This window comes from Aquila chrysaetos, chromosome 22, assembly GCF_900496995.4.
Source record: "Aquila chrysaetos chrysaetos chromosome 22, bAquChr1.4, whole genome shotgun sequence".
In the NCBI taxonomy this organism is placed as follows: Eukaryota; Metazoa; Chordata; class Aves; order Accipitriformes; family Accipitridae; genus Aquila; species Aquila chrysaetos.
The window spans coordinates 15,270,475-15,291,015 of NC_044025.1; the positions used below are offsets into that span (position 1 = coordinate 15,270,475).

At 61.0% G+C, this 20,541-nt stretch overlaps 2 protein-coding genes across 4 annotated transcripts; one reads left to right on the forward strand and one right to left on the reverse strand.

The window, feature by feature from the left end:
- Positions 1 to 753: 753 nt before the first annotated feature.
- GM2A (GM2 ganglioside activator) lies at positions 754 to 6,035 on the reverse strand. The gene is made up of 4 exons (XM_029998422.1): positions 5,697 to 6,035; positions 3,565 to 3,717; positions 2,508 to 2,690; positions 754 to 2,386 (listed from the first exon to the last, which is right to left on the reverse strand). Exons 1-4 carry the CDS (start codon positions 5,811 to 5,813, stop codon positions 2,231 to 2,233), a joined length of 609 nt encoding a protein of 202 aa, XP_029854282.1. The 5' UTR covers positions 5,814 to 6,035; the 3' UTR covers positions 754 to 2,230.
- Positions 6,036 to 10,863: 4,828 nt separating this feature from the next.
- CCDC69 (coiled-coil domain containing 69) lies at positions 10,864 to 19,988 on the forward strand. Of its 3 annotated transcripts, none has more exons than XM_029998377.2 (9): positions 10,866 to 11,173; positions 16,326 to 16,395; positions 16,831 to 16,997; positions 17,253 to 17,322; positions 17,514 to 17,587; positions 17,815 to 17,916; positions 18,266 to 18,385; positions 18,633 to 18,730; positions 18,920 to 19,988. In XM_029998377.2, exons 1-9 carry the CDS (start codon positions 11,126 to 11,128, stop codon positions 19,086 to 19,088), a joined length of 918 nt encoding a protein of 305 aa, XP_029854237.1. In that variant the 5' UTR covers positions 10,866 to 11,125; the 3' UTR covers positions 19,089 to 19,988. The 3 variants fall into 3 exon arrangements, with proteins under 3 accessions (XP_029854239.1, XP_029854237.1, XP_029854238.1); XM_029998378.2 differs by having other exon boundaries at positions 16,831 to 16,958; XM_029998379.2 differs by lacking the exons at positions 17,253 to 17,322; positions 17,514 to 17,587 and having other exon boundaries at positions 10,864 to 11,173.
- Positions 19,989 to 20,541: the final 553 nt, after the last annotated feature.

Consider the following 20,541-nt stretch of genomic DNA (forward strand, 5'->3'; position numbering starts at 1 on the left):
GACGGGGGCGGGGCGAGGCAGACGGAGGGGCGGGGCGAGGCAGACAGAGGGGCGGGGCGAGGCAGACGGAGGGGCGGGGCGAGGCGCGGCGGAGGGGCGGGGCGAGGCAGACGGGGGCGGGGCGAGGCAGACGGAGGGGCGGGGCGAGGCAGACAGAGGGGCGGGGCGAGGCAGACGGAGGGGCGGGGCGAGGCAGACGGAGGGGCGGGGCGAGGCAGACGGAGGGGCGGGGCGAGGCGCGGCGGAGCACTGCGGCGCCGCCTGGCGGGCGCGGCGGTGCCCGCGGGCGGGCTGTGGGTCGCGGGGTCGCTGCCACGAGTGGGGCAAATGCGGGCACGGCTGAGCCCTGAACCCCTCCACGCGTGGGCAAAGAGGAGCATCTCCCCCCCGCCCCCAAGCGGGGCTATTCCTTGGGCAAGGCCTGCAGAGCAAGGCAGGCTGGCAGGCGTCAGGGAGATAGATGGTCGCTGGGATGAGCGACACCCTCAAAGACCCCCAGCGTGGGCTGTGCCCCCCGCGAGCGGGGGGCTGTGTCCCTGTGTCCGAAAGCAGCGCCTGCAGATCCCCGCTGTGCCCCTTGCCTCGGGGCTGCTCACACTCAGCTCTTCTGGCTGCAGCATCCTCTGCCTCTGCCCCCAGCCCAGCCCCAACACCACTTTTGCTTCCCCAAGCTCAAAACCACGTCCTCGCTATTTCAAGGGAAACAAATGTCACCCCCAGGTCACCCCCAGCACCAAAAAGCACCAGCTCCGCTTCCTCGTAAAAAGATTTATTAAGAACCCGCAGTACCTGCCCGAAAGGAGGATGCCACTCCGGCACAGGCACTCCGCAGCAGCAGGGATCGGGGTAGAGGGTTAGTGCTTCCCCAGGCAAAACAAACCCAGGTTGGACCCAGCAGCAGGATGAAATGGAGTGAGTTGAGGGTACAGAAAGGCAGTGGGAGCACGTCTGCGCGGCAGAGGACCGCCCGCCGGGGCAGCCCGGCAGTAGTTAAGGCGTATAAAGTGCTTGGAGGAAGACCAGCCCTACGGAGGGGTTAAATAATGAGAGCAGGCAGGGACAGCGAGGGATGCAGGTGGCTGGTGGGTCACCTGCACCTCTGCCCTGCAGGAACCTGGCATAGGCAGGTCATGTCAAATGCCCTGCCCGAAGCTGCAGGCAGGAAGAATGCTGCCTGCCCATGCCTCAGCCCCCAGCCACAACCAGGAGATGGGCTGCAGGGCCCCCAGATAGGACCCATGTTGCTGGTCTTCATGGTCATCTCCCAGTCCATCCCATGTCCACGATGCTGCTCCACGTCGTGGGGCTGCCTCCGCCGGTGCATGGGAAGGATGGTCCCAGTGCAGCGTTCTGCCTCAGCTCCATCCGAGAGGCAGAATGAGATGAGTGGGACTTGTCCTCAGCCAGGCTGTGCCCCAGCTGCCTGTCACAGCTTTGTTCCCCCCCCCCAGAGCGAGCACAGCCGGTGTCCAGCCACCTCTCCTGCTGCTGGGAGCAGCACCAGCCGCTTGGTCCCTTGTGAGTGGGGATGTCTGTTGGGGGTTTGGGCAGTTTCAGTCCTGTTGTGCTTGTAAAGTTTGTCACAGGAGGGACACGGGGAGGTGCCCTCACCGGTGCCTCCTGTGGCTGAGCTGGTCCCATGTGCAGGACAAGGATGCGCCAAAGGCAGACCCAAAGCTGCTGGGAGGGGGGGGACATGGCTCCTGCGGTCACTTTGGGGACACTCCTGCAAAACAGCCCCGTGCTCTGGCCAGAGGTGCTGGGGGCAAGCAGGGACACCCTCGGCAGCTAATCCTGCATCCCTCCAGCCTGCCCCAGCACTCCCAAACACTCCCTCCTCCCCACGGACTACTGTAAGAAATATTGTTTTTCCCTGGATTGTTTTTGTCTAAAATTGCCCTGATGGGATTAAGAAAAAAAAAAAAAAGAGAAACAGGTAAAAAATAACTACCCCCAGGTTGCACTGAAACGCTGGGGTTAGGCTCCAAGGCCACCCTGTCCAGGGCAGGGGACACCCTGGTGATGGGGTTGGGGACAGCAGGACAGTCAGAGGGGCCTTTCTGTGTGTAGCAGGGGAGGGGAGCACCGAGCCGGGGTACGGGGGCTGCCTCCTCCTGGCAGCGGGAGGGATGCATCTTGCAGGGACGGGTTGAGACAGGATGGGGTGCAACTGGATGGGATGGGACGGTGGACCAAGGTGGTGGGGAGAGGAGGGACGGTCCCCCGCCCCTCACTGGGACTGCAGGGAGAAGGCCACTTTGACACAGGCGAGCTCCTCCCCGCCATTGCTGACAGCCGCCCGGACACGGTAGTTGCCGTTGGTCATCCAGGCAGGCAGCTCCACATCGGGCAGGATGAAGTCGCTGGCTGGCAGGGAGTAGGAGCCCTGCAGAGAGAGGGGACATGTAGGCAAGATGTCAGCTGAAACCCCCCAGCCCTGCAGCTGAGGGGACAGTGGTACCCGGCAGCACTGCTGGCATCGTGCCGGACAGAGGTTTCGGGCGTACCGCTTTGAAGGGGCAGTGGCAGGGGATGCCATAGGTGAGCAGGGGCTCCGGGCAGGTCGTGCCGGGCGGGATGAGGTTGTCGAGGATGGTGCAGACGTCATTGTAGGTGCAGCTGCCCAGCTGGTCGATGCAGGGCAGCTGGATCCAGAGGTCACCCAGTGCCTTCTCCACCACCAGCACCACCTGGAGGGAAGGTGTTTGGCACCGGTACAGCAGGTACAGGCACCCATAGCTCCTCCAGCCTGTCCCACCTGCACCTCCCCAGCCATTTCCCTCAGTTTCTGCTTGTGCAATTCATTTGGGTGTCCATGGGGCCAGCGCACGCCCTCCCACCCCCCTTTCCTGCTTTTGGTTCCTCTCTGCCTACAGGTTTCTCTTCCTCCAACCTCAGCTTGAACCTTGAGCAAATACCTCCCAGCACCGCACATGGCCGCTCCTTCCCCTCTCCTTGGTGCCTGGTCCCAAAACCTCCCGGCAGTTCCCATCCCGCAACTCCACCTCCACGCTCCCCCAGCACACTCCCCACAGCCCCAGCCCCAAACAGGCACCGCGGCATTGCTCAAGACAGCCCATGCACCTTGGGCGGAGAGACGTGTTCCGTCTCATTCCAAGAAGTCACCAAAAAGTGATGCAGGGCAGCCGGGCCGGCCCAGGGCTCCTGCAGCGGTGCTGTGGCACGTCCCAGGAGGGAGCAGCCAGGTCTGGCTGCTGAAAAACGAGTGCTGCAATGACCACAGGGAGCACCCAGGGAACTTGGGGTTTCGTTTCCCTCCTTGAGTCACTACATCCCCAGGACACGACACAGCTCAGGTGGTTTCTCCCACCGCAACAAGGTTGGGAGCTTCCCATCGGGCTGTCTGCTCCCACCCCGGGTCTCCACCTGCCCGTTTCCCCGTTCTGGCTTACAGAGCCTGGAGCGCTCAGCCCTGCACCACTCCATGCATCGTTCCCCCAAGGGCTGCTCATTCCCATACCCACTGCTGGGCATTTTGCAGCTGCCGGTGGTTTTGGGAAGCTCTGCCCTCCCTCGTCCCGTGGAGGCATCTCCAGCACGTACCTTCAGAGGGGAGGCCATGGCCTTGCCGCTGCTGACGGCCGCGCTGACGCGCAGGCTCCCCGGGATGCTGATGGGGTCGGGTGCCACGGAGAGGCTCTGCAGCACCACGGGGTCCCTCCTGTCACCACAGTTCTCCCAGGCAAAGCCACCAACCTGCAGCACCAAGGGACAGGAGGAGTTAGAGCCAGGGCGAGCCTTGCCCTGGGTTTGCAGGTTTCCCCAGCGCTGGACCTCTGACCCCCTCCAAACATCTGCTCACAAACACAGCCAGAAAATGACCTTCAGCCTCCCTTCAAATGCCAAATAAATATTTCCCTCTGCATTTCTCGCACTCCCAGCTCTCCAAGCCTGAGGGCATTGCCAAAACTCTCCGTCTGGCCCCCCTGCATGTACTTTACACCCAAAGAGGGTTCCCAGGCTGCAATTTCCAAACTTGCCTCAGCTCAGCCTCTGAGCACCAAGCAAGGTGTGTGAGAGTGAGGGTGAGGGAGCAAGCGGGGACCAGGGCAGGGTCGTGGTGGCTGCACTGGCCAGGGGGATGCTGTGCAGTGGGGGGGCTGTGGGGCCAGCACAGCCTCCTGGCTTGGCCAGGACCAGCCCGGCTGTTGCGAGCCCTGTGGCTCCAGCTACCTGGTCCCACACTGGAGTGGGAATCGCACTTACACATTGCATTTCAAACGTGGCTCAGCTTTTCCATCTCCACTCATGCTCAGGGGGCAGATGAGCCAGGCTCCTGCCCTGCCTGATACACCCCAGGGGCCTGATCCTGAGCTGGTTCAGTCCAAATGAGCCAGGGAAGCAGCGCTGTCCCATGGGATGATGAAAATCCACACGCAGTGGATGTCACCCAGGCAGGGGGGCATCACTCCTGTGTCCTGGCTGGACTGGGAGCCATGCTGGGACATTCCCGTTTCCTCCAATTCCCACCAGCCTCCCTGGCCACCGCCGGCAAAGCCACAGGCTGGCAACAGCACCGGACCCCTTTGCTCCCACAACCCAAGTTCAAAGGCAAGGGGATGGCGGTACTCGCCTGCAACAGCCGCCCCTGAACCTGCCGCAAGCCAGCGGCAAGAGCCCAGCCCCAGCTCCCTCCGTGAGCAGGCTCCAGCCTAATTGCAGGCTTTTTCCTGGCAGAGAAGCACGAGGATGCCTGGGCTGCACACCCCGAGCAGGTTTGGTCGGGGCAGCCCGTGTCCCTTCGCCACAGGCGCGGGGCTCTCCCTACCTGCTCAGCAGCCGCAGAACCGGTGGAAGCTGTATTACCTGGTGCCAGCCAGCAGCCCCGGCGGGCAGCGCTGCCCACACAGGCGAGCAGCCCGTCCCGCCGTCCCGCTCGCCAGCCTGGAGCGGTCTGGGGCACCGGGCAGGACGCGGGGCTCAGGACAAGCCGGGGCAAGGGGCAGGTTGCGCTCCGACATTTAGCAAGAGCTGGGAGCCCCTCGCCCGTGGATCCGCAGGCAAAGAGGCTCCACGGGAGCTAAACATCAGCGTGTGGCTGCGTATTGCTGTGCCACAGAGCACCGCTCCAACCTTCCTAACCGGCTCCCCCTTCCCTGGGGCAGCATCAGCTTTCCTGGAAAATAAATAGATATTCCCCTCCGCACCGCGTGAGAGTCACGCATCTTAATCAGCGTGTGTTGATGAGCCCGGCCCAGCGCTGCGTGGGAACAAGGAGGGAGCAGCTGAGCTGGTGAGCTGGAAAATGCTCACGAACAGGCAGAATGAAAGCCGAGGTGCTGGGAGGCTGCAGGGAAAGCTCAGCCGAAGGAAGAGAGGCCGCTGAGCTCTCTGGTTCAGAACAGTTTGTCAAAACCGCAATCTCCTCCTGCTCTGAGGCTGAACCCAAACCTGCAGCCGCGCTCCCCCAACGCGGTCAGGTCTACGGGATCCCCCCCCCCCCCCCCCCCCCCCAACCCAGCCGCAGACCCGCACCCAGAATCAACCTTTACACTCGTCCTTCGGGGACAGAAAATGCCTTTGATCTCTCGCAAAACCCAGCAGGACGGCGACAGCTTTCCCACCCGCCGAGCTCCCAGCACCACCCCCCCCCCCCCCCCCCCCCCCCCCAGGCAGCCCCCTCAGCCCCTTCCCTGCCCAAAGAGGAGCGGGGTGAAGGGTTTGGAGGCTCTCACCTTGCTCAGCCTCCGAGAGCCGCTCCGCTCCACCAGCAGCTGCGGGTACGACCCTCCGAGCGCGGCCGGGCAGAGCTGCAGGGCGCACAGCGCCAGCGCCAGCCCCGCTCCCAGCATCCCTCCGGCAGCGAGGCAGGGAGGCAGGATCTTGGGCAGAAAGCTGGGCCGAAAAAAAGAGAAAAAGCGAGAGGCGAGGCCGGCGGGAGGCAAGCCGCTGCTTTCCTAAGCGGGGCTGAGCCCGGTGCGGCGCCCGCCGGAACGGGGCTGGCGGCGGCGAAAGCGGGACGCCCTGTGCGGTGGGACGGCAGCCTGCGAGCTCCGTGCCCGGCCCAGTTCCCGATTCCCCTCCCTCCCCTTGTGTACGCTCAGAGATTTTCCCTCCCTTCCTCTTTTTTTTTTTTTTTTTTTTTTTTTTCTTCCCTTTCCCGGTTTTGTTGCCAAGCGCAGGACTGGAGTCCCAGGGATGCTGGGACGGGAAGCTGCGCTTTCCCAGGCACCCGGCGCCTGCCCGCTGCCGGTACGGGGAACGGGGGGGGGGGGGGGGAGGCTGCCCCGGCCCCCCCACCACGCCAGGGCACCCACACCACCCCAGCGTCGGTGGGTGAAACCAGTCCATCTCCCCACCGCCCGCCCCCCTCACCCAGGGCTGCGTCTCTTCTCGCCCCCCGCTCAGGCTGGCCGGGCATGCAGAGGGTCGGTACCCACCCCGGGCAGGCACCCGGGACCCCCACGTCCCCCCCCCCCCGGCTCGGCACAGGGCAGGCGGCAGCTGAAGAGCAGAAATATTTGAGACCCGAACCCAATGCCGTGTGTGCTGCGGGGGGAGGGGGGGCACCCTGGCATCAGGTAGCCCCTGGCTGGGCAGTTGGCTGCAGCACCTTACCACCCACCACCCATCTATCCAAAATTTCGGATTTAACACCCCCCTCTTCCACCCTTCCCCCCCTCAGGTGCTCATTTTCCAGCCAGAGCTGCCCCAAGCATCATGCCGGAATGGCCCCCCAGGTACCCCACCATCACAGACATCACAGGAGCGTGGGTTTTCCCGTGTATTTTGGTGAACAGATGTTTCTTCCCTGTGGAAAGCTGGAAGGGGCTGAGCTGACTGAGCACACAGGACACGAGTGTGGCAGGTCTCAGACCTTCCCTCCCTGCTGCAGCATGGTTAGGACCCACTTGTGGGAGCCTTCCCCACAGGCAGCTCGGCTCTCCCTTGCACGCTGACGCTGGCTGGCCTGCCGGTATCACTCCCGGCCGTGGGAAGGGTTGCCTGGCTTGTCCAAATCCCTGCCTCAGCTCTATTTTTAGCCTTTCGTCCTTATTTAGCAGCGAGGCCGGCCGGCAGCGTGCAGGCAGGGCGCGGGAGCAGGCAGGGGCCATGACGGATGCTGCTGCCCACCCCGCACCGGCAGCGACAACTGCGTCGCTGATCCACTGCGGAGGCTTAAGGGTGAGGAATAAATAGCCCTGTTCCTCCCACCCAGGAGCGGGGCGGAAAGTTATCCCCCGGGATTAGTTTTCACTTTGAGGCCCCAGAGCAGCCGGGGAACAGGGATGGGGACGGGGATGTGTGGGGAGAGGCACGGGCATGGCCAGAGCATCGTGTTTGGGCCCAGGAGGGGAGCAGAGACCCTCGCCTCAAACCCCCGGCACCACATACTTTCCTGCTTCTCACAACCAGTGTGGGTGAAGGTTTCACTCCCCCATTCCCCTCCTTCCTCCCTCCATTTTGCTGTCAGGAAAAACACGAATAAAAGACTGTAAGTACAGGTTAACCCACATCTTTTTGCTTGGAAAAACACAGGCGGGGCAGAAATGACTTGAAACTGCTGCTCTATCTCAAGACAGAAGCATGCGTGACCTAGATCCCCACCAAAGGAGTCTGTGACCTTTTTTTGGGCTGCAACACATGCAAGATCCTCTGCAGTTCAAACAGTTTTCTGAGCTATCTCACCCATGCAAAGCCCGAGTCACAAGGTCTCAAGCAGATCTGGCTAAACATCTTCAATTTGCATTGAAGAAGACCAGCCAGCACAGATGGGTGACAATGTCAATGACTTTGTTTAGTTCTCATTTACAAAAGCAGATTGCAAAAATGATGTGTGGGGCTGAAGGGTGCAACCACAGACCACCCTCTCTCCACTGTCTGTGCCATCAGCTCTGCTGGGACATGCTAGGCATTGCCATGGGCCAGCTCATTGCCCAAAAACCTTCCAGCAAAATCTTCTCTCCCTTTTTTTTTTTCCAGACTGGGTTTCTGAAAGAAAAAAGAAACAAAAAAAATGAATGACCCCATCTGCGCTCACTGGACCACCCTGCACTCGGACCATGCAGGGGTGGGTCCCAGATGGAAATCCCAGGGCTGGCACCAACACCGCCTTGTACCCACCCCGTCCTGCCCAGTCCTTACCAGCTGGAACTGGAGAGAGAGCCGAGACACTTTAACAGCTTGCATAAATACTTCTCCTATCCATAAGCTTTGGCAAACACTTTAAATGACCATTGGTACAAATTAACTTGACGTTTGGCCAGCTGTTACCCCATTTATGGCAATTCAGCTGAGCATGAGATAAACCCTCCTAGGCTCGCTTTTCCAGGCAAAACCCTTGAGATGTCTCCAGCCGCTATCATTCCTGGGGAGAGATCACAATAACACTGAAAAAGATATCAGGGCAAACTTCAAAACAAACGGAAGCTGCCCCAGGTGTGTCTACTACACCCGCCTCCACTTTCCTGTCTTAGAACAGGCAGAAATCCCCTCGCTGCCACAGTCCCCGTTATCTCCAGCCCCCTGCGAGCAGCCTCTGGCAGTCCCAGCCCCACATGCTCCCCAGATCCCCAGGCTCCTCTGGTTAGGGAGAGGGGGATGAGTTGCTGCAGCCATGAATCCCACCCCTACACCACCACAGAAAGGCCCTGCTTTTCTCGAAAGCAGCTGGACAGAAAAGTTTCTGGCTGTTTAAGTGCTGCCCTGCAAAGGGAGCAAGTTATCAGTGCATTGGGGCAGAGGAAGATGAAGCAGGGCTGAGATGGGACATCTCTCCAGCAGGGACACATCCCATACAGCCCGCACAGGAAAGATTGGAGAAACTGAAAAATGGCTAAAATCAAGCTAAAATAGGAGACCTTTGGGGCAGCACAGGCAGGGCATCTGGCAGGCAGCCTTGCAGATGCACCCGCAGACTGAAGGAAGGATATAACGTGATCTGGTGTCGCGGCTTCTCCGAAAGTTAGTGATTTATAGAAGTGCAGGGTTGTAGCTGCCATGGTGAGCACGGCATGCCAGAGGGGCTGGGGAAGAGGGTGCTGCAGCCGGCCTCGCTGCACATCTCCATCCCCAAGCCCCAGTTCTGCCTTGCTGGCTTGATGCCTCAGCCTGATGTGAGCAAACCCTCTGGTTTTTCACCACCATTAGCAAGAGAAACCCTACCTGGAGCCCCACTTTGTGCCACAGGGGTATCCCAGTGCACCCTCCCAGCGCCCCACGGTTAAAACCAGAAATTACCACGAGCACATGTGCAAACTGCCGGACCTTCGTGCACCAGCAAGACGTGAAGGCAGCTGGACAGGATCCTTGTCAGCTGCCAACACAGTTGCTTCTGTTTGCAGCCACGATGCAAATTAATCATTTGCAGCGATGCAAATTAAGCCTGGAAATACGCATGTGCTTTTGTGCTTCCCCCTGTACGCCTTCAGTCTCCAAAGTCTGGGCCAGGATTTTTAATTAACCCTGGAGAGGTGGAGATCAGCACCTTGCACTGACAGAGGTTTTTATCCCACAAACGATCTACTCAGCCCAAATAAGTACTCTCAGGCAGGGAAGGAGACTTGCCTCATGTAAGAAGTGCTGGGAGAGATAAGAATAGAGACGCTTTCAGTGGTTTCTGAGCGGTGGGAGCTGATGCCGGGAAGGTGCTGTGACTCACGAAACTTCACAGAAGTTAAGCAGCACCTACTCAAGAGCACACAGGCAACTGGTCCCACCAGTCCCCTGGAGACTCAGGGCAACCATGGGCCTGCCCCTCACCTTCCCCACCCTCCTATCCAAGTGGTGTTTCACAATTTCCCCCGTCCCAGGGTTACCAGGGCAGAAAAAACACCTCCAAGTTGCACGTGATGGGGCAACCATGCACCTTTGCTCCTTCACTGGCCGGCCAGGCAGGCAGGCAGCAGTGCCGGAGCTGTGGCGAAACACCAGCGTGCTGGCAGCCCCCGAGCCGCAGGCTGCTTGGACTTCTCCCAAGGGATATTTGGAAAATGTCATAGTAGAAATTTGTTGACAAAACTGGCAGTGTTTCCATACGGGCATGGCCTCGTGACCAGGTTGAAACACTCCTATTTCAGCAGTGCTGAGTGGCAATGATTATTTTTCAGGTCAGAATGTGTGTTCATTTAGAAATGTCTATTATTTCACAGCATTTAAAAAAAAAAAAAATCATCAAAACCAAAACATTTGGAGGAACCTGCCTTTACTCCCTCTAATTTTTAGACAGGACACTTTCAAATCCATGTGTTTCCCTATCTCTTCGGGATCAATTTCTAAAGCGCAGGATTTCCTCCTGGAAAAGGGCACCCTGGATCCAGGTCCAGCATTTGGGGTGTTTGGGATGCTCAAGAGGGGCGTTGCCAGGATGCAGTCCCCCAGGCAGTATGGACCACACTGAAAGCCCCCTCCAGCCAGCCCAGCTACCCCCAGAGCAGAGCTCCTGCCAGAAGAAAACACCCCAAAGCCACCACTTTTACAAAACCACCCCAGCACAAGCTGAAACTTCATGGGGTGATGGCAAAAGCCAGCATGGATCCTGCCTTCGCCCCTCACATCCCTTCTCCCAGGGGGCCGGGGTGAGTTCACGAGTGGAAGCCCCCCCGAGACAGCCCTGCTCCAGCTGGACCCCAGCCCTGGTGCGGGGGTCCTGCTCCCCTTTCTCCCCACCCAGGAGAGAGTACCCCCGGCGCAGGGGGTAGCATCCTCAGTGCAGGGGACCCCAGGGACAGAGCATTCCCGGGGCGGGGGGGGGGGGGGTCCCACTACCCTGCTTGGGACGAAGCACCCCGGGTCCAGGGCGGGGACACCCTCGGGTGGAGGCCCCCCAGGGCCGGAGCACCCCCGCCGGGCTCCCAGGGCCAGCCCCGGGGGCGGGCAGGCTGCAGCCGGGGGCCCTGCCCGCGGCTCCGGGGGGTGCAGAGCACCCTCTCCCGGCGCTGCCTGCGAGCAGCTGCGGGGACTTCTTTTTTTTTTTTTTTTTTAAATCATTAATTTTTTTTTTTTTTTTTTTTTTTTTTCTGCCTGCCAGCTGGGGCGGCTCGTCCCGTCCCGTCCCAGTCCCGGTCCCGGTCCCGTCCCGGTCTCACCGGGCAGCGGAAAACCTCTCGCCGGGGGATGCAGAGCCCCGCGCCCCGCGGCTGAGCGGGCTCCCGGCCGGGGCTCCATGGGCTGCACCGGCAGCGCCCTGCGCTGCTGCCCCGCCGGCGGCAAGGTAGCGGCTGCGGGGGGGGGGCTCGCTGGGCTGGGCTCGGGCTGGGCTTCGCGTGGGGTCGGGACACGCGTGGGGTCGGGACACGCGTGGGGTCGGGGCTCGCGTGGAGTTGGGGTTCACGTGGAGCTGGGGTTCGCGGAGGGCTGGGGTTTGCGTGGAGCACTTGTACTGCTGGGGAGGAGGTGTGCTGGGGGCACCCGGCGTGGGTCCCCCCCCCCCCGCTGCCCCGGGTTGCTGCGGGGCTGGGCAGGGAGGTTTTCCCCGGCTGCGTGGGACCCCCACCGGCATTGCGGTGGGGGAGCCGGCACAGGGCGCAGCGGGAGTTGGCAGACACCTGCCCTGCTGCACCCTCCTGCACCCCTCCGGGCTCTCCCCCCCCACATCACGGGGGTGCACATAAAGGGGGTGCAGTCTCTGGGGTGACAATGCCTGTTGGAAATGCTGGTTCCATATAGGACAGGGATGGGTTCCTCCAGCTAGACCTCTGCCATCCTCCCACAGCATCCTCCCTTGTGCCTAAAGTTGTGTCCCCCCTTGTGCCGGGTCCCCCCTTGTGCTGAAGGTGACAATTCTGCAGGGGAACGCTCCCAGTCCCCAGCAGATCTCGGTGCATTGCTCTGTGCTGAAGAGCTCTTCTGTTGAGTTAAGGTCTAGAAATTCTCTGCTGCTAATTATTATTATTTTTTGACGTGCTCATGCTGCCCTATCACCCCGCCACGAGCCTCAGGAGTTGTTTGTGAAGTTGTGAAGTTGTGAAGTTTTGCTGTGCGTGCTGGTGTCGGTGGGTTGTAGTCGCTGGAGGGTGGCAGGGGCAGGAGGAAAGTCAGAAAGGGCCGGCAGTGCCGCCGTGCCCCCTTACCCGGGCGGCCCTTTGCGGAGGCAGCTGTGAGAGCTCGGCTGCCCAGGACCATGCGGCCAAAGCACAAGCCGCTGCTGGGATGTGTGGGGGGAGCAGGCACAGAGCTTGCACATCCCCCGGAGCCAGCAAGTGCCTCTATTTACAGCACTTGCAGGCTTGGCTGCTTCTCTACATCATGGGAAAAAAAGCCCACTCCTCCTTATGTCATAAGATCAGACACTTCTAGGCTGGTTTGTGACTCTGAGAGCTCGCAAGAAGGGGCATGGCACAGGGAGAAACAGCAGCCCCGAGGGCCCAGATGTTGAGGATCACACATTTACCGAAATGCGGAAATTTAAGTCAGTCATTTGCCCACAGACGCCTCCCTTCCTGCACTTGCCCGTGCTCGAGCTCTTCTGCTCAGCCTTGCGGCGCCGCTCACCGCAATTTGTGCCCCATAAAACAGCCCTGCTGCTGTGACTAAACTGCAAGCTAATCCCGAAAGCAGCACCAAAAATCCCCTTTATGGCAAAAAGGGGTAAGGGCGGGTATCGAGCTGCTCCTGCCCAGGTTCTCGTGTCCAGGGTACCACAAAGTGGGATGGGAGACCTTCACCCTCCCGCTGCTGATGGGTGCACTTGCGGAGCTGGTCCCTTGGGGTTGCTTGGGGATGGGGGAGCCCTCAAACCCCAGGGGCGAGCCCGGGCAGATCCCGGGTGCACATCACGGGGCTGGGGGCTGTCACAGGGCTGGGGGCTGCGCAGGCTTTTGGGGCCAGTCCCAGGTTGGAGGTGACCTTGGGGAGCCCGTGCTGGACTGGGTCCGGTGGGCGGACAGCATACCAGGCGCCGCCGAGTGCCCCGGGGGAGGTGGTTTGGCAGCCTCGTCCTTCCCGTCACCGGTCCGCGGGCAGCGGGGCGATAAGCAGGCACGGGCGCGGGTGCCGCGGCCAGAGCCCGGCCCCGAGCTGCGGGCACCGTCCCCGGGGGTCCCTTCCCCTCTGGCTCCATCCGCCTGCGCTTAGCCGCTCATGGTCACCGCTCGCCCTTCAGTCGTGCTCCCAGCGTGAGAGAGGCCAAGACACCTTCCTGAAAGATCAGGGCTGAGGCTTGGCCACCTTCCAGGGCTGGGGTGAGCTTCTTTTGGAGATATAGGAACTATATGTAGCAGCAGGAGCCAGGGAAAGGTCAGGATGCAAAACTCAGGGCTGTCAATGGCGTGAAGGGTTTGCGTACGGTCTGTGGCACAGATCTGACTGTACGAGAGGTGATAGCCATCTTGTAACACAACCGTCGCCGGAGGGAAAACAGCAGCAGAGTCGAAGACAGGTCCCACGGACCTGTGCCAGCGTGGCTCTGGCAGCACTGAGCATCTGCTGGAGGTCCCGGGGAGGTTTTAGGGCCATGGGCCAAATCCTGGCCCCCTTCTCTACAGCCACAAAGCAAAACCTCATCCCCAGAAGCAGAGTTGGGATTTAAATGCTTGTTTCCTGTCTTTTTGTGATTTCGTTTGCTGGCGGTAAAGTTGCGTGGTTTAATTGCTTAACATGTAAAACAGAAAAAGAGGAAGAAAAATACAGTACAAAAGCTCACCTCACGCTAAAAGCTGAAGCAGAGGCTGCAGCTGACCCAGCTGCCCGCAGCTGCCCGCACCGTGCCGGCTGCCTCTGCGTGGGTGCTCCCCACCACTGGCACCTTTCCAGATGCCTCAGGTTCTGCTGAAAATCCTGATTAATCCATCCATAAACAGTTTTGCTCCAGACCATTAGAAATACTTCGTTCTAAGAATGTGGATGCTTTTTTTTTTTTTTTATAGCTAGAAGGTATTTTTTGGCATGAGCATCCTCAAAGCCGAAGCCAGGGGTTTCCAAGCTGAGACCTTACAGGATAGGCAGCGCTGCCGATGGCCTGCACCTGCGGAAAGTTTCAGGCTGCTTCTTCCCTGGGGCCAAAGCTCTTCCAGCTGGAGCAACTCCCAACCTGCTCCTTTCACACGCAGCGGATACCGGGACTGTTATCCAGCTCTCCAAAATGCGCTGGGCGATAACAGAGACATGGGTGCCATATGCTGCTGTGGACATGGCAGCAGAAGGTGCCTCTATATTTCAGTTAGTTTTCAGCCACATTTTGCTTTTCACCCTGGCTTTGGCGGTGAAGCTCTCATCCCAAAGGACAGTTGGGTACTTAGGAGTAAAATTAGCTCCAGACAGTATTTTAATTGCTCCTAGAGGTAGGATGGCTGCCTCGCTCCTAGCCTCGGGGCAGGTATTTAGATTTGTCTGCTGATGCTGGCATACCTCTTTCTCCCTTTAGCCATTTCTGAGTTCAGTGCAGTTGTCTCAGATCACCCTCCGTGAACAGAGGAGGAGCTCTGAGGCCCCGTCCCGCTGGGTTTGGGGCACGGGGGAGAGGTGGAAGTGCCCTGGATCCGCACCGGGGACAGTGCCCATGCTACGGGGGTGATCAGGGGTGACCAGCCCTGGGCTCTTTGTCCTTGGGCATCGCCTTTGCCAGCAAGTGGGACACATGCAGCGGAGGTGGTTTAGTTTGGGCAGGTGAGGTTTGGGGGTCGCTCCTGGAGGAGGTACCAGCATCCCGCTCCCGGCAAGGCTCAGATCATCCAAACCCTTTGGGGCTGTGTGACCCTGCCGTGCCAGGATGGTCCTCCCGCACACCCTTTGCTTTGTTGCAGTAAAACCTGGAGGGGGCTTTTGAGGTTCCCGTGATGCCCCCAGGCTTGCAGAGCCCCGACTTTCTCATCTACCCCCCTTCCCCAGACTCCAAAACCCGGCACAGGACACGGGGTACGTTAAATAGCAGGCAGATGCACATCAGCATGAGATGGGTGCAGGGTCAGGCTGGGACCCTTTGCAAGCAGGGCTGCAGGGTTTGGCAGCATCCCAGCGCACCCTGCATTTGCAGGGTTGAGCCGCGTCGGCAACAAGAACAAACCCTGCAAATCCCAACTGTCTGGTGCCTCCTCACCCCGCTGCCTGGGCCGCGTTCAACGCCGCGGCCGCTCACGCCATAGAAGGGAAGATAAAGCTGTGGCTTCCCAGAGGCTCAGAGTTTTCCTGCTCTGTCTGGCAACTGCGCTTCCCTCCAGCTTCAGAAGGGGGGCTGCAGGGGAGGTGGAGGCAGGGACGCCTGTTTGCTTTGCCTCGCTTTTTTCCCAAGCCAGGCTCCCTAATCTGGTCTGTATTTGGCCACGTCGCTGACAGCGGGGCCAAGCCGGGGTGCAGCCGGCACAGCGGGGTCCCCGGCTCCCCACAGGCTGCAGGGCTAGTTTCGTTAGGGACCGGTATTTTTAGGGGTGGCTTTGCCGGGGGCTGGAGCGGAGCAATGTCGCTGCAGGTGGATTCCCTCACCCACGGTGCATCTGCACCCCTGCCCAGAAGCACGACCCAGTGATGAGCATCAGGGGCAAGACTTGCCCCTCACTGGGGAGGCCAAGCTGCGAAAGCAGGCGAGCTTTGCTTCTATCTTTCAGCAACAGATAAAAATATATCTACCTCTTTTTTTTTTTTTTTCCTGTTCCCCTCTGAGTGGCTAAATTAAACCCATGCAGGGCTGGAAGGCATCCCGCGGAGCTGTGTTGCTGAAGGCAGCTCCCAGCTCTGGGTTATATCAGCCCCGCGGCAGCAGTGGGAGCGTGCGGGAGTGCGCGGGGCCGAGCAGCACATTCCTGCGCTCCTGAGGTCATTGCTTGTGCCGTCGCCAGCCCTCGCCTGCTGCCAGCCCTGCACGGGGTCAGCATCGCCTCTGATTTATGGTTATTTTTAATTTCTCACTCCTGCTCCGGCACGGGCTGTGTCAAAGCCCAGCTGTGTAAAGCACCGGCAGAGGGGTGTGTTTGGGGTGCTGCAAGGTGCCGGGGATCAGGCTGACCCTGAGCATCCCGGGGCAGTAGGGACAGGGCAGGAGGAGGGTGGCAAGGAAGCGCCACAGCCGGAGCCCTGCCAAGTGCTGCCTGTTCTCCCCCACCAAATATTTTGCCGTCGGAGCCTATTTTGCACCAGCACCGTGGCAAGGGGGGTTGTGAGCATCCCCCAGGTTTTCCAGCCGGTGGCGGACAATGCCACGGGAAAAGGCACGAGCTCGGGGCTGCCTGCCAGGTGGTGCGTGCGCACCCATGGGTGCTCGGGGCTGGCAGAGGGCAAGGCGTTGGGGAGGGACCGCTGCTGCTCGAACACCCGTGTTTTAGCCGGGCTGAAGCGTGCTCAGCGCAGGGTGCCTGGCTGCAGGGTGTCCTCTGCCTGCAGCCACCTGCCCCTGCTTTGTCCCCCCCTGCTCCAGTCCCCTCTCTCTTTGCCAGAGACAGCTAAAAGCCCAGCAGCAGAGGGAACCGGCTTCCCAGGAGCTCACGGCCTTGAAGACAGAGAACGGTGAGAAAATACGTGTCTCCCCTCCCCGCTGTGCTTTCTCGGTGTGATATTAAGAAAGCAGTAGGACAGACCGCAGGGCTGCCAGCCTGTGCCGGGGCTGTGGAGGACGGGGGTGATGGCTGCAGCCGCCACATGGCACTGGTGCAGGTGGGCAGACCTGATGGGATCCCAGAGACGATGGCATCCCATCCTCTCAGGCAGACAGGTTGTCCCCAGGGCAGGAGTCCTAATGAACTGTGTCCTCGCTGAGCCTGCCAGCGCCATCCCAATTAGTGCTGATTTGCACCAGTGAGATGGGGGGGAGGTATTTGTCCAGTGGGAAGAGGACAGGGGCTGAACTTAGGCCACCGCGCTGGCAGGTCGGCTGCCAGGACACCCAAGCAGCCCGGTTAGCAGGATGCAGCCGGCGCTGTTTCAGCTGCGTTTGCGTTGCAGCCAATGCCACCCTGTTGCCTGAGGATGGGAAGGAGAAGGCAGCACTGCGAGAGGAGCGGGCGGAGAGCACGAGACTCCTCCGAGGCCAGGAGGAGGAGGAGGAGAAGCGGCTATGGGATGCCAGCCGGGCGGGCACCGTGAGAATCACCCAGGACATTAACAACCAGGTCGGTCGAAAAGGCGGGTGCTGCTGGGGGCAGCGGCCAGGCAGGGAGCGTGTGGCCAGCTGGGACTTCCCAGGCAGCGATCATGGACCTGGCACACGCTGGGCTGGGCTTTCCTGTTTTCAGGAGAAGGAATGTGTTAGGAAGGGTTTAGGAAGCCTGGAGCGGTCTGGCAATGAGTCACTGGGGGTGGGGAGGGCCAGAGCATCCCTTATGCTGGGTCAGACGTGTAGGGTTTGTCATCTCCCTGCTTCCCAGGTGGAAAAGGGAAAAGACCTGGAGGAGCAGTTTGATGCCCTGAGGAGAGAGCACACAGAGACCCTTCAAGGTGCGTGCTGGGACAGCAGGGCTCCCCGCAGCCCCCCTGCCCGCTCCCCCCACCAATGCCAGTGCCCCTCTGGCTTCATGTGGGGTCGTGGGGATGTTGCCCCCCTGCTCCATGGCACTGGGGGGCTCAGGTGGTACTCGCTGCCCCAGTGTCCCCACGCCAGTGACACTCGGCTCATGTCCCCCCTGCAGAGCTCCAGAGAGCACATGAGCAGGAGAAGGTGCTGCTGGCAGAGTCCTACCACAGGTCCCAGGCAGCCCTACAGGTATCTGCGGAGAAATCCCTGGGGAGGGGGTGCTTGTGGAGGGCTTGAGGACCATCTGCTCTTCCGCCACGGTTCCCCAAGCTTCTTGGTGGCCACGTCCATCCCCGGTGTGCCCGGGGACCACGCAGGCTCCTCCAGCCCTGGAGTCATCGGGGTGCCCATAGCCCAGCAGTGCCCCTGCTCAGGAGGAGACACATCTCATTCCGCTTCTTCCCCGGCTGCCCTAGGAGACGATCCAGGTGCTGAATTCCCAGCTGAAGTCCTTCCAGGAGAGGATGAAGCGGGTGGAGGAGTCGCTCTTGAGCACAGACTACAAGAAGCACATCCAGGTGCGGGGAGGGGTGTCAGGGAGGGGACTTGCCTCTGGGGTGCTGGTCCAAAGCCAGGGGTGCTTCTGTGATGGACCCTGAGAGCAGGGGAGGGCTGGAGACAGGGGCGTACAGGACAGCTGAAGTGGGGAGCAAAGCCCTGTTCCTGGGAGGTGCGCGGGCTGTTGGGGTCCCTTGAACACAAGCGATGGGTGAAACGTGGTGTCTTGTGGGTACAGACCCATCCTGGGCCATGCAGGGCCCCAGCTGAGAGCCCTGGCCCACTGGGGACACGTGGCGGGGGGTAAACCATGGCAGATGCCCCGAGTGCCCACCTTGCTGGAGCTGCTGCGCCCCTTGTGCCCCGCAGGAGCACGGGAGTCCCAGCCCCTTCTGGGAGCAGGAGCTGGAGAGCCTGCACTTTGTCATCGAGATGAAGAACGAACACATCCACAGCCTGGACAAGAAGCTGCTGAACCTCGAGACTGTGGTGGGTTGAAAGGGGGAGGTCACGGGTGGGCTATTCTCTTTCCATCTGTTTTCCCCACCTGAATCCCGACCAGAAATTGCAGCTGAAGCGGAGGTGGACGGAGCCCGGTTCCTCTCTTGGAGTGGGGAGGGGACACGAGTGCAATGCCACCGCACTCCCGCCAAGCCAGCGTTCTCCCCAAGATGGGGTGGCGGGGGTTTTGGAGGTGCTTTCCATCTCCCTCCTCACCCTCGTGCCCCCTTTCCAGGTGGAGAGGAACCTTCTGCTGGAGGAGAAGGTGAAGACTCTCCAGCAGGAGAATGAGGACCTGCAAGTTCGCACCCAGAACCACTTGGTCATGGCGAGGTAAGCGCTGGTCCCACGGGCCCACCAACTCCCCGGTGCACAGGTGGCATCTTCAGTGGGGGGAGAGATGCCAGCGGCAGGGGGGAATACATCGCAGCCTGCCGTGCCACCGGCGGCTTCGCAGGGAACGGAGGGGGCTCGCGGACGCTTTTCCCGGTGGCTCCGGCAGCGTGTGCCGTTTGCCCGCAGGCAGCTGTCGGAGGAGCTCCTGGCCGCTCGCGGGGCGCTGGAGAAGGAGGCACAGCTGCGGGAGCAGGCTCGCCGCGAGAAAGAAGAGCTGCTGTACCGCGTGCTCAACGGGGGGGACGGCACCCCCTTCCCCATCGCTGCCAGCGAGGTGCCCCTCATCGCCACGTAGCACGCCGCCGACCGGCACCGCGCGCTGCCGGGGGGGCTGTCGGGGCTTTCCTCCGGGCGCGTGAGCCCAGGGCTGCTCTCACAAGTGCCCCCCGCTACCGGGGCAGGCCCCCGGGGCATCCCCGTCCAACCGGGGTGATGGAGCGTTTCACAGGACACTCGCGCCTGCCTTTCCCCAGCCTGCGTAGGGCTGCAGGGGGACTCCGGCCGCCCCCCTGTGCCATCCCTGCACCCCTTCCTCCGGTGGGCTTTCTGGGGGTAAAAGGGGTCAGCCAGGACACGCAGACATGCATTGGGCTGGATCCGACCCAACGCTTGGCTCTGAGCGCAACCAGCGTCAGGGCTGGCCGAGGGAGCGAGGCGAGGAAGATGAGGCGGTCATTGGGATGGGGATGAGCACTGGGAGGATGAGGAGGGTGCTGCGGACGTGGTGGTGTTAAGGTACCTTGCTCCCTGGGGAGCATCCCTGGGAAACGGGTGGCCAAACCCAGGGCTGAGCCACGGAGGCTTTCATGGGGCAGCAGCAAAGAGCAGGAGGGAGAGGTGCAGTTGGGTATATCTGCCACCTCCGGTGCTGCCCTTGCTGTAAGTCATGTCAACCTGTCCCATTTTGGGGCTTGGCCTCCTGCTCAGGCTGCTGTGAGCCAATACCACCCATTCCTGCCATTTCCAGTGAAAGCAGGGCTTCCCCTGCCTGCGACCTGCCTCGCTCCCTGGGGAGGAGGGCGAGGCAGGACTCCCACCCGTGCCTTCCTCTCCCCATCACCTCCTCCATCTTCAGCAAACAGCTCCCAGGGACCGCTCCTGCAGCCCAGGTGTGCCCCCTCTCACTACCACAGAGATGCCAAGCCCTCTTTGTCCCCACTGCCCATCAGCAGCACCACCAGCCCCATCTTGTCCCCCAAAACCAGGCAGAGAGTGCATGCCCGGAGGTGCATTCGGGGAGCAGAGCATCCTCCCGAGGGAGAGCAGGCTTCAGCAGCAGCTGCCAGCAGGTCACATCCCTCCCTGTTCTGAGCCAGTGCATCCCCATCGGGGAAGATGCTGCCAGCACGGCTGCGGGTCAGGGCAAGACACACACAAGTACTTTCCACTGGGTGCACAAGTGTGGTGGGACAGTCACTGCACCGGGGGTTGTCACTGGCCTGTCCCCTCCCCAGGGCTGTTTAGCCAGGGGGGTGTGTGTGTAAGTGTATGTGTGTGCACCAGGCCAACGTGCTACTGGCTGTAACAATTACAAGTTTATAAGAAGCAGCAGCCTCAAGAATCCCATGTCAGTGGTTTTGGGGACCGGTGCAGGAACATCTCACAGCAGGGCTGTGTGCTCCGCACCTAGGGCAGGGGGAAGATGAGGGTGGGTGGGAGCAGGCGCCACGAAGCCACAACAAGGGAACCCCAGAGGAGGCCCCCGCTGCCGGTCCCCCTTTCCTGCTCCTTCCCTCGTTTCATTCATT